Source organism: Talpa occidentalis, unplaced genomic scaffold, assembly GCF_014898055.3.
Source record: "Talpa occidentalis isolate TD23 unplaced genomic scaffold, MPIMG_talOcc4v2.1 talOcc4.4, whole genome shotgun sequence".
NCBI lineage: Eukaryota > Metazoa > Chordata > Mammalia > Eulipotyphla > Talpidae > Talpa > Talpa occidentalis.
In genome coordinates this window covers 97891859-97904703 of record NW_023604295.1, presented here as the reverse complement: position 1 = coordinate 97904703, position 12845 = coordinate 97891859, and the positions used below count along the sequence as shown (strand labels likewise).

The 12845-nt window shown below is 45.0% G+C and overlaps 1 protein-coding gene across 4 annotated transcripts in view; it reads right to left on the bottom strand.

Annotated features, from left to right (window-relative positions):
* Positions 1–484: 484 nt before the first annotated feature.
* Positions 485–12845, bottom strand: part of NMNAT3 (nicotinamide nucleotide adenylyltransferase 3) — a 110947-nt gene continuing 98586 nt past the window's right edge. For 3 of the 4 annotated variants that reach the window (XM_037525886.2, XM_037525889.2, XM_037525888.2), the window contains exons 4-5: positions 8429–8511; positions 485–1638 (exon numbers count right to left, since the gene is read on the bottom strand). In XM_037525886.2, the coding sequence (XP_037381783.1) occupies positions 1298–1638; positions 8429–8511 (424 nt within the window). In that variant the 3' untranslated portion in view covers positions 485–1297. Of the gene's footprint in view, positions 1639–7041; positions 7934–8428; positions 8512–12845 lie in introns of those variants that run through there. The other variant, XM_054700779.1, reaches the window with a different exon arrangement.

The window sequence follows — 12845 nt, the reverse complement described above, 5'->3', positions numbered from 1 at the left end:
TGAAACCCTGATTTCCTACTTTTTTCATCGTCTGTGATAACACACTGGCAAACACGAGATATATTTAGGGGAGCTGTTAGATTTCCTTACAAACCATCTGTGTTTCTTGCACTAAATATGTAGCAAGGATAAACCAGAGCAAAACTATGGAGAAGTCACCTCTGAATGCACCCAGCCATTTAGTCAGCAAGCACAGAGAGCAAATGCCAACAGAATTTGGTTAATCAAAACCACGTCCTAATCTGGAGTGAAATAACAAATCCTGAACACCCGAACACAGACATCACCCAGAGCTGCAGATTAGAGAAACGTCTGCATGGTGTCAAAAAGCAATTGCTTCTTCCACGGCCCATACCGGGAACATAAACTTTTAAATTCATGCCAGTTCGATCGCAACAGTAGCAAATTTCAGGAGTAGAAAGAAGAGCAACAGCTGGTACATCAGGCATTAATAATATAACAAAGGAAGAAAAAAGAGAAACTTTTCATTAGTACTTTTTTGAGGTAGATTTATTATTTATTCCTTTGCCAATATTCAAACAGGCAGGCAGTAATAAAACACTCACAAAGATACTTTAAAATAGTCAAGGCATCTGCTTTACCTCAATTTCCTTTTACAAGACTGGAAATCAGGAATCCTGTGCAACAGCTGGTTAAAAAAATATCTTCAGTATCAAAAATATTGTTTGAACATCATGACTTAGAGTTTAGTTTTGATTTTATTCTCAGCCAGTAGACAGTAGACAATGGTCCATGAGGGAAGGCTGATTGTAAATCAGCCAAGTACTACTTCCAAATTTTTGACTCCTCAATTAGGATTATTTTGTTTGAAACAAGGCGTTGACAAAGCCCACTGTTCAGTAATTAGCATCCTGTCAGGTCTCTCCAATCAAGACCAGCACTCTGCAGCTGGTCCTAGTTAAAAAGTGCATTGTGGGCACTTCTGGCCTGACCCTCAGGGGGCCCCTGCTATGCTCACAACCGCCTTCCCTGCACACACTATAATTACCATTTACAGGATAAGAAGGTTTCCTTGTCCAGAGGTTCTGAGAGCTTTTGCCTAATCTGAATGACCTGTCACCCATCTGAACCTATTTGATAAATGTCCATCCTTGGCGATGTAGACACTGGTATATCTTCCCAAGACAGAGAACTCCTCTAAAGAAAGAAGAGTTGAAAAGGATCATTGTCAAAAGAAAACAAATGAATCACGGAAAAGCAAGAAACAAAGGACCCCGGAGGAGAGGTGCATCCTCCCTGGCTCGCCTTTGTCATTCCTCTGGGTGCCACGGCCTTTTCAGGAACCGTCCCTGGTGTAGAGGTTGTGGTCCCTGATATAGGCGATGACTGCATCCTGGAGCAGGTACTTCACACTGTGCCCTAGGCCAAGGGCCTGCCGGATGTAGGTGGAGCTGATGTTGTTCTTCACCGGCTCCGTGACCAGGTGAATGTTGTGCTGGTACCTCTGCAGGATGGGTGAGCCCGAGATGTAGCCCTTGGGATCATGACCAGCCCTGCCCACACACACGAGGCCGAACTTCTCCACTATTTCCTGGATGTGCGTCTCCTTCCAGAGGTTGGGGGTCTCGAAGGTCTTCAGGACATCGGCCCCGCAGAGGAGCTTCAGCTCAGGCATAGCTGGAAATGCAAGGGTATGACAGGCAAGTCACCACCAGTAAAGACAATGTATTCCATTTGAACATTTCTCAAAATGCTCTTCTCTTCTTAGAATGTATTGGGGACTCAATGTCTCCATGTTCATGGTTTAAAAAGAAAAAGCATGTAAATGAGTCTGAAGCTACTTTAAGTAATAATTCAATCGACACATCTTTTGTTTAATCTAGACAAAGTGCCATGTAACACAAAACAGTTTTTTTCCTGTACTATTGTAGGGTAAGGAAAAATGTCAGGCTTTTCTGCCCTCCCGCCATCAGGATAGATGATGGATCCTTGCGGTCCTGAATGCATGCCTGATGGCGGGCACCTGGAGTAGGGTGTGGGCATAGGTAGATGGGATTCACCTGGGCTAAGCCTGTGCTTTTAAGGGCAGCGTCACGGGGACGCCAGCAGAAGCCGAAGAGAAGCCGAGAGAGAAGCAAGAGAAGCAGAAGCTGAGAGAAGGCCGGAGAGCCCAGATAGAGTGAAGACTTGCTGGGGGCTGGGAGGCCTACCAGCCTCCAGGCCCCCCAGCACCCCTGCCTGCTGTGTACTGGGTAAATCCTAATAAAAAGACCTGCAAAAAGCCACTAAGGACTCTGACTCCTTCACCCGGTCTGCATGGGATCAGAAAACCTGCACTGTGTCCTTTCCTGCCCTTTACAACTATATAGCAAGCGCCTGTGTGTGGGTGCTGGATCTGCAGCCCAGTAGTCTAAAATGGTCTAAAGGAACCCACATCTATGGAAGGTCAGCTTTTGCAAGTCCTCGGATTGAAGAGCTCTAAGCCTCCATCAAGTCACTGTCCTTCTTGAAATCAACTTCAGAATTCGATTTCCCCAGCACCTCGTATACTGTTATAAGTAAAATCTCATTATAAAGATAAATTATAAAGGATCCTGTATAACCAAAGGTCTCTAAGACTCCATCAGATGACCTTTTCATCTGTTCTCAATAAAATAAAGCTCTAGAAAAAAACCGATCAATGTGGATAATCCTTTGGCATTCTCTCTAACAGATGATGATTGTGATGATAAAAGAATACCTAACATTTATTGGGGGCTTACTATAAGCCCTGTAGCTAAGTGCTGCGTGTCTAAAATCTCATCTGATCCTCACAACAACTTCACGAGGTAGTTGTAACTACTGTGCCTTTTTTGTGGAGGGGGAAACTGAGGCACACAGACTGGTGAGTGACTTTCCTGAGGTCACTTCTAGACAGAGGAGTCCGGATTCACATCTGTCCACCAGACTCCAGGAGGAGGGGTATTTGTAACTGCTAGGCTCTGGCGCCGCCTGCTGGCAGGAGCATGCATCACCACGGAGAAGCCCTTTCTTCATGTTTCCTGACACCATTCATGTTCATATGCCTTTCAAACGAGCTAATCTGCAAAGGGAAAGCCGAGTCCATGCTAGAAGCCAGTAAAAAGATTGCTGTTCCTTCTGAAAGCCAATTCTAGCTTTGGTAAATGGCAAAGACTGGGCTCCCAGAGTGCTGGCCTCTCTCAGCTACCAAGAAACCTCAGTTAGGAGCGGCTTAGGGCTACCACCTGCTGGTGGTGAAAGCTTATCTAAATGTTAATTTAGGCCCCTCTGTTGTGGAACCTTCGAAGGAATCTGGATGGGGACTAGAGATGACTTTGCAAAGGAGCACTAGACAGCTGTGAGATAGAAAGTGAGATATCTGAGACATCACGGAAAGGTCTGAGTTCTAGCATTAGAAGGGCTCTTATGCTGAGGGAGCCAAGAATCTTTCTTCTCTGGACCTCAGTTTCCCTATCCATGAAATGCTAGTCATTGGATTTCTTTACTCATTTAAAAACACCAGATGTAATTATGTAAATACCCCTTTCAAATACTCTAGCAGAATAATGTTATAATAACATCTTATTGCAACACTTATAATATAGGTATTTATGAATTCTCAGGGTTAAGAACTAAGGACTTCAGACTTGAATCCTGGCTCCACCATTGTAGGGTAAGGAAAAAATGTCAGGCTTTTCTGCTCTCCCGCCATCAGGATAGATGATGGATCCTTGTGGTCCTGAATGCATGCCTGATGGCGGGCACCTGGAGTAGGGTGTGGGCCTAGGTAGATGGGATTCACCTGGGCTAAAACTGGGCTTTTAAGGATGGCATCATGGGGATGCCAGCAGCAGCAGAGAAGCTGAGAGAAGAAAAGAAGCAGAGAGAATGCTAGAGAGAGCCCAGATAGAGTGAAGACTTGCTGGGGGCTGGGAGGACTGCCAGCCTCCCAGCCCCCCAGCACCCCTGCCTGCCATATGCCTGGTAAATCTAAATAAAAGACCTGCAAAAGCCACTGAGGACTCTGACTCCTCCTTTACCCGGTCTGCTGGATCAGAAAATCTGCTCTGTGGTCTTCCTGCCCCTACAGCAATTCAACAGTTGTGACCTCAACTTAAAAATGAAGCTATTAGCAGTACTTACCCCATGGGATGGTTTGAGAGTTGAATGAGTTTATGAAGGGGAATACTTAGTGTTTGGAACAGAGTGTGACATGTGTTAGCCGCCAGCCACCCACATACTTCTCCACTAGTCTATACGCTGAAACATCCACTCTACAGTTAGGGAGTATCTCCCAAGGGCCTTGTCTTTTAAAATCAATAGAACCACACTTATTATTCAGTAACTCACACTTCACTAATGTGGGCAGATCCTATAGCTCACAACATACAAGTAGATGGAGCTGTTCTGCATGTGTGAGGTTTTACACTATTTTCTTTTTCATTCAACGGCTGTAATAAAGCAAGAAGAAAGGGCGTGACCTTTCAGGCAACTGGGTGGTTTTATAAAGTCTTCCCATGGGGGAGTTAAGTGATGTGCATTTAATTCTATTGCCACCAAGGATCCCCCTGCTTGCACAGGTCAGAGAGCAGAGCAGACACTCCCTTTTATTTTTGAGGGATGAATTCCACATATCAGCTTTGATATTAGATACCAGTTGATTCATTAACAATGATATTAAGGAATATTAAGGAATACAGTCTACTCAGGCCTTGCTTAGAGGGGTCAAGTGCCAGCCCACCTCAGCCCCCCAAATCAAAGGCAGGTCTGTGGGGCTGGTGTGATGGATCATGACTTGCAGCAACATGTGCCTGAGCTCCTGACCCTGGGCAGTCTTGGCATCAGGCCTCACAGAGGCCTTCATGCCTTCCTTCCAAGTCCATTCCCACTACTGCTCAAAATCTTTAGATCCAGTGACTCTGTTTAGTCCAATGTGGGCATGTCTGAAGTGTCAAATACAGGCTGCCAATTTGGTTTGTCCAAGAGTGACAGTAATAGACATGGGGGTCTAAAAGCATTTTGAGGGCAATGTGCTCTGGCTCTGACTAGCGAGGGGTCTGGAGAATCTGGTGAACAGAGATTTCCACAGAACATGAAGATGTGCCACCAGGACCTTTTTCTTGGAACATTCAATAGCCCTAACTCTTAGACGTTGAAGAGTCAGTCTTGGATTCAAATTTCAGGCCAGCTAGGACCCTGGGCTAGTTCTAGCTGATGGGCCTGTTTCCTAGGCTGTAAAATGGGAATAATAAACCCGCGCCCCCCCCAGCCCCCGTGGAAGCTATGGAAAGTGAGAGGAGAGAACACAGGGAAATTTCCTGTTTAGTGCAGCGTGTGGCCATGGCCATGTGGGGTGGTGTCTGCTGTGGTGCCCCACAAGAACAAGGGACTGCTGTGTCTAAATAGGAGCATAGCAGGACTGAGGCCGGGTATTGGCATCTGAAGGGCAGCACCCAGATTCCATCTCAGTGTGAGATGGAAACAGATGAGGTATCTGCTGGGGTCCTATGGAGAGGGAATCCTCAGAAGGTCGTTGGGCTGTGCTCAGCCCCCAGGAAGCACCTTCACAAAAGACAGACGGAGTCGGCTGTTAAAGGACTCTGGCATCATCCATCCCCAAGTGTCACAGCCAGCGGCCCGGAACACAGCAATCCGCACGAGTGTGGATGAGCCCAAGGGCTGCAAATCACAGGAGTGATGGGCAAGCAGGGCTCTGGCAGCTGGAAAACGCTGAGCTCAGCCTGTAATTTGCAATCCCTGAGCAGAGCGGCACACAATAAAATACACAGCACATAAAATGGCCCTTTAGAAATCCGTCGCTAGTAACACACAAACCGCCTCTTCAGAAGTCAAACTTGTGCTGGAAAAACCCCACTACCTTTTTAAATTGCTCTAGATGTTTTCCTCTGGTGGCAAACATGAAATCTGTGTCCATTATGGAACATATGGAAAATACGTAAGTCTTTAACTAGAAAATAACAGCAACAGACACAACTCTGCTTTCTACAAATAAACTGTCCATATTTTAGTGTAATTCTTTAGTCTTTCGATTTAGACATAAATATGGATGTGAAAGTTTATTTACATATTTTTATGTACATAAGATTATATACACAGCATTGTGTTCTGATTTTTCCCATTTTCTTTATGTGTTTCTACAGATCATGGAAACCTTTTGTGTAGACCCTTCATCCTCTGTATAAAGTAGAGTTTACTTACACATTCCCTTATATTTGAACATGGAGGTTGCTTTTATTTTCTGCCACTATAAAAACTGCTAGGATAAATACCTGCATAAATTTCTGCATAAATCTTTGTCCCAATTTCTAATTATTTCCCCAGCTAGATTCCTTTTAGATTCCTAGAAGGGGAATTTATCAAGCAAAGGGCATGAACATTTTTAAAGCCCTTGATATATTTTGGTAAATGGAAAAGCCCTCTTTACAATCATCATAATCTGCCCTTCTTAACAGTTACCTTAGAAGAGAGCAAGATGAGAAGGTTTTAGGGTGTGAATAGAGAGGGGGGGATAAGGGACCAATCTTCAACACAATAGGGCCAAGCAGAGTAGGCTAGTAGCCCCTCAAAGTGTATCTGAAAAGAATATGGGGTGAGCGTCATTGGTGGGAGCTCATCTTAATGACCGCAGCCCGGACTGGTTTCACAGGAATGGAGGCTCCAAATGAACCTCACAGGACAGAAGGGCTTTCAACAGGGGAGCCAAGAAGGGAAGGGGGAGAAGGGGACAGGCTAGGCAGACCTGAGACAGAGATCCTGGAAGCATCTGCAGAAAGGGGAAGCATGAAAAGCTGGGCCCCTCTGCCTGGCATCCCTGTGACACCAGGGTGCTGGGCTCCCTAGCTCTTCCTGGCAGCTCCAGCATCCCCAGTGGTACGGAGTACTCTTTCTAGCCTTGGTGCCTTACTCAGTTGCCCTCAGTTGCTCCTTGGCCCAGAAATGCCTCCAGATCAACTAGTAAGCCTCCTGTCAAAGTCACTTACCCCAGGCAGCCTCCCTAATGGATGTCTGGCCTTACCACCAATCGCAGGCTGTCTCTGGCCCAGGGCAGGGAATGCAGCAGACTGGCTCTGTTCTCAGCCTGAGCCCAGAGCCTGGCCCAGGAGGTGCTCCGGGAATGTGTGTAGAACCCTATTAGGAGAAACTGCTGAGTGAGGGAGGACTCAGAAAGAAGGCAGAAGGCTGAGGCTGAGATGAAAAGCGGGCACTGTGCTCATGATGGGGAAAAGGCGATAGGAGACAGGTGGAAAGAAACAGTGGAGGCAGTTGGAATAAATCTTGTAGAAGCTGATTATGTAAGGAACTCTATGACTCCTTGACTCCTACTCATTGCATACAGTCCCCATAACTAGATAAAAAGTACCCCCCCCTTCAGAGTGCCTATTAAAACATCCAGATTCCCAGTCAGCAAGTCTGAGGTATAACCTGGGAACTGATGATTTTATACCAAGTCTTGCAGGTGGTCCTGCAGTGAGTGGACCCTGGAGTAGCATTAGAGGATGACTGCGTGACATCTTTCGGACCTGGTGGCATTTTCAAATCATTTTAGAACAGTACTTCCCAATTTGTGTTCTGGGGAGCACCAATTCTGAGAAATACTGATATGTATTACAAGGGGCCCCTAGATTAAAAAGTAGAAAGAATGCAATTTCCCCTTCTTGCAGAGTCACAAGCCCATGAACATAGTCAATGCTCTGAAAAGGCCACAAAAAGAAATAATTTTAGGTCTGTGTAACTGCAGCATTCCTGAGCCCATCTGATCTGGAAAGAGTTACCACCAAACAAAGTTGGGAGACCCACTACAGGACACCTGCAGACAGACCTGCTGGAATTTCAGCTCAGTGGGGCTAGGGCTTCCTGCTCAGCCCCTGTCACTTCCTGTCCTCCCATCACCAGTGCTCCGGTCTGTTTGCATGAGGAGCTGTGCACGAGAGTCCCAGCATCCGGGATCCCACTGGAGAAGGAAGGCAATTTGAAATCACAGTGGTCAAAGTTCCATTAAAACCCCAGGAACTGATAACAGGGTAGAACCCAGAGTTAGAAATTAGAAGGGTGATCCAAATTGACTTTAAATTCCCTTAAAAGGAGGTTTCCTCTTCTGAGGAAACAATTTAAAAACTGCTATAAGCATTAGTCTCTCTGTTGAAGGGTTATAATAGCACATTTTGTTTTTAAAAAGGCTAAGACTTTTAGAAGAACCCTTGCATCCTTCCTCAGCTTGTCCCAGGAGGGCCCAGACTATAATCCCCGTCATAAGCACAAGTCACAAGAGGTAAACCCCCTTGGGCAGGAAACAGCAAACAAGCATCACGATTTCAAGGTGTGGTGGTGGATTGTTTCATTTGACCTTTCAACCTGGGAAGTGTCACCCAAACAGGGGACCTCATAATCAGTCAGTTCTCATGTGACTCCCTGACATCTCCCCTCCCACAATTGGGTCAGCACCCACCTGAGGGGCCTGGAGAGTGAGTCTTGCCATGGTCTGCGCCTTCCATCTGGGGCAGAGATCCAAGCAGCTGGTTGTGATGATGCCTGTGTTGCAAACATAGGGCTCAGGGTGTGTCCAAACATCCTACAGTCCCCCACAGCCACCCAGATTTAAGGGGGTCTCAGATTTTAAGTCTCAAAATGCTTCTGTCCATCTTAGATAGCTGAGGGCATACTATTTGCCACGTGCTGATACAAAAAATAGATGCCAACAGGTTCCCATGGAGTGCACAACCCAATCCAGTTCTCTGCCTCCTGTGAGCCCTGGAGAAAGTGGGGAGATAAGCATATTTCTACTTGTTTCACATTTTCTTTCACTATCTCACTTTTTAAAAATGTTGAGCATGCAATTAGGACATGGGCTCTTAAAATCGGACAGGCCTGAGTTGAAAGTACAAAAGTTTCATTTGTAAAGTTGGGATAATAACATCTACTTTAGAGATCTCATGAAGGGGGATGAGCTGTGTCGCAGGAAGGGAGCACTGGCTCCCAGCAAAGACGCTAGCTCTTATCACAAGCCAGGGTTTGAGGAGGAGAGAGGGTGATGGCTAAGAGTCCGGCTTGGACTCTGACTGCCATGGTGGAATCCCAGCTCCCCCACCGCCAGCTGTGTGACCCGGTCTGTGTGACTGGTTCAGCACCTGCAAAACGAGGAATGATGATGGCGCTTGACTCCTACGGGAGGTTATGAAGATTAAAGGAAGGTGCACTGAGCAGTGTGCAGCCTGAGCAAATCTCATTACTTGTTAGCATTTCAAATATGATTAGACTTACACCAATTTGGCATGCCTGGCTTTTTAAGCAATCTATCTTTTGCAAATCAAGAGATATCCATGCCTTCTTTTAAAAAATCAAACACAGGCAATTATTATGTCTCATATCAATTTGACTTCCATCTTCCACCTATTGTACCATGCACTTACTAGAGCTGTATTTGGGACGGAGCAGTGCCTAGTGGAAAAGCATGGGCTGTGCGGCCAGAATGGGCGGGTTCAAGTTTAGGTTCTCCTGTTTGTATGAGCCTGGGTAGGTTGCACCCTCAGTGCCTCACTCACCTTGTGTGTCACCTGGTCACAAAAGCTTATCTATACCGAATACTATATGCAAGATTAAGTACCGTATACAAGACCTTACAGCTAAGACCATGATGACAAAGTGCCTCCACATGTTGGGGATGTGGCTGGATGCTGATTTTTTTTCACTTTTTTTTAAAGATTTATTTATTTATGCATACAAGAGCTGGGGTATAGGCCAGAGATGAGGGGGGTGAGAGGATCCACCAGAGACAGAGTAAGGAACAGGATAGGCAGACTGAATGAAATACACTGCTGAGGGGAGCAGAGGGCGAGACAGGAGAGGTCTGTTTCGCCATGTGGGTTTCTCCCTGGCTGGCCGGGGATCTATGCTGATTTTTACTGGGAAAAGGTGCAGCGTGGAGGTTAAGTTCTAAAAGTAGACTGCCTGGACTGGAATTCTGGTTCCAACTAATAGCTGTGGAATTCTGGTAAGCAATCTCCCTCTAGTTTCCTCATTTATAGACTAGGGATAATGACAGTACCCACCCCAGAGAGTTGTTGTGAGGATTAATTGAAGAGTTTAACACTGGTGTAGACACAAAATGTGTCCATAAAATGTGAACAGGACTTAATCTATTCATTCTTAAATATTTAGTACCTAGGAAACTGCTTACCTAAAGTTGGCTGAATTCAGGACTCATGGAAGGAGTAGATGAATAAGTACTTTTAATTCTGCTCTAAATTTCTTCCTAATGCTCTCAGAGATTCAGCTGAGTGTTTTTAGGGCCTAACTGAACTCCAGGTTTCCCTTATTGTCTTATTGAGTTTTGGTAAGCTTCACTCTGAGGATTCACTCTGGGTTGGTCTGGAATCTTGCATCAGACTAAAGTGGATTTGGATTTGTGTTTCACCTTCACTTTCTAACTGTGGGGCTTTTTTTTTTTTTTTAAGATTTATTTATTTATGCATACAAGAGCTAGGGTACAGGCCAGAGATATAGGAGGGTGAGAGGATTCACCAGAGACAGAGTGGGGAACAGAACAGGCAGACTGACTGAAATATACTGCTGAGGGGAGCGGCGGGTGAGACAGAAGAGGTCTGCTGCGCCATGTGGGTGGCTCTCTGGCCTGCCAGGGATAGAACTCATGCTGCAGAGGCTGCGGATAGCTTCATAGTGCACTGCTTAACACCTTGTGCCACCAGGGAGGCCCCTAACTGTGGGACTTTTAATGTGTTGCTGACCCTTTCAACGCCTCCATTTCCTTAGCCCTAGGGGTTGCTGAACTGACTAGCTCTTCCAGATGTGAAAGAGACATGGTAAATGATCAGTAAAAGGTGGTGATGAGCCTTTAAATTTACTTACCCGCAAGCTCCCAGTTCAAATAGACCCTACTTTATCTATTAGCTGAATCTCTGTGCAAGTGATTACTTTCAGTGCCAAATGCCTCATCTCATAGAACTCCACTCTGCCTTTGTGGGGCAGTGGCCATTGCTTCTTCCGGTTGCCTGCCTGTGTGGTACCCTGGTGTGCTCAGCCCTGAGTGTGAAGAGTGCCCTGTGTGGACACATTCTCTGTGTCCTCAGTAGGATCAGAGGGACTTTGTGGCAGGAGTAAAGTCGGCCACATTGCATTCCTGTTTGCAGATCACTGGTTCGGAAGATGACTGCAAGCAAGGTGTCCACGTGGAACAGACTGGGGCTCCAACACTTGTTTATTTGTTGTGTGACTGTGATTAACTTAGTCTTTATGAGCCTCAGTTTCTTCATCTGTAAAATGAGGACAACATAAGATCATATTTACTAAGGGGAACATAAGATGATGAGGACGATAACGACAATGATAATTGACCTCTTCACGTGGCATTGTGACTGAGGCCCTCGCCCTAAAATATGGGGAAAAGGTGAGAGAAATAAATTATCAAATACCCTAATAGCATGAAAGCCAACCCATATATTTTTAAAAATTAGATTCAAAATAAGCAGTCCAATAAGGAGAAGAATCTGCAATAAACCCCACCGTGAATTTATAGTGACTCTGTCACTGTCATTATGACATAAATTCACTGCGGACTCTATCAGGAAGGTACTAAATGGTGCAAAGGTGGGAAGAGGCTGGATTTCCACCATTCTTCTATAGCTACCCAATGTTACAATTTAAACAGATTTTCAATAATAAAAATTCTGGTAATTTTAGGAAACATTAGAAATCAAACACAATTTCTAATGCAATGAATGCACTTTGAAGATGAAGCTCACTTCAAATATTGAAAAATATCATAATCAGCCATCTCATAAAAGTGTGTTGACTGTATCAGTGGGTTCTCAACATTGGCTGCACAAAATAAAACATTTGGGGGCCTTTTCAAAATTATGCATGCCTAGACCCTACCCCAGACAAATCATAATCTTTGTGGGAGAGGGTTTGTGTGTAAACATTTTCAAAAAGCTTTCAGGCCATTCCTACATCAGAGTTGAGGCCACTGGTTAGAATGGATCTTGATACTAATTAGACATCTGTTTCACATTCATGTTTTTGGTAATTGAGGCTGTGTCCTCAATCCTGGTCACACATTAGAATCACTAGGGAGCTTTTAAAAATCCTGGTGCCTCACCCCAGACCCAGTCTCTGGGTAAGCCTGAATGGGCAAGCTTGAATCCCAAGGTGATTCAATGTGCAGTCAGGGCTGAAAATCATTGGACTAAAGGATTAAAGGATACAGTTAAAAAAAAGAGTGTGTTCAGGTCACACCTGCATTTTGCAGCAGCAGAATTAGAAATATTACATAGTACTGTAGTCAATTCCTATTTATCCATGAATGGCTTATGTGTTTTGAGGATAAATTATGGGCCAGTGTTATGGATACAGGGAGGGGAGCTAACATTATTAGGCACCTTCCATAAACCAGGTGTTTTGCCTACATCATCTCATTTAATTCACACAGTATCCCAGTGAAGCTAGTGTCATCCTCATTTTATTAGGTGAGGAATTGAGGCTTAGAGAGTCTAAATCACTTACATCAAGTCACTTAGCTAGTAAATTTAGCTTCCAGATCTGGGCCCTCCGCCATGCTACCTCTCACAAGGTGGAAGGGCGAAGCGTCTGTGTTTCTGGCAACGTATTACAGCTAAATGACTTGTTGGATTATCTATTGTTTTGTCTCTCTTCTCCCCTGTTAGCCTAGATAAATGAGAGCTGACTCTATTTCTTATTCTGAAAGGATGATGTAGATGTAAATTTATTCCTTATGTTTAAAAAAGAGAGGGAGCCCATGGACCCTAACAATTAGTTCACATTTTCTGTCCTTTTAATTTGGTAACAGGTTCTGAGTAGCACTGTCACTGCTATATGCTTCTAGATGGTTC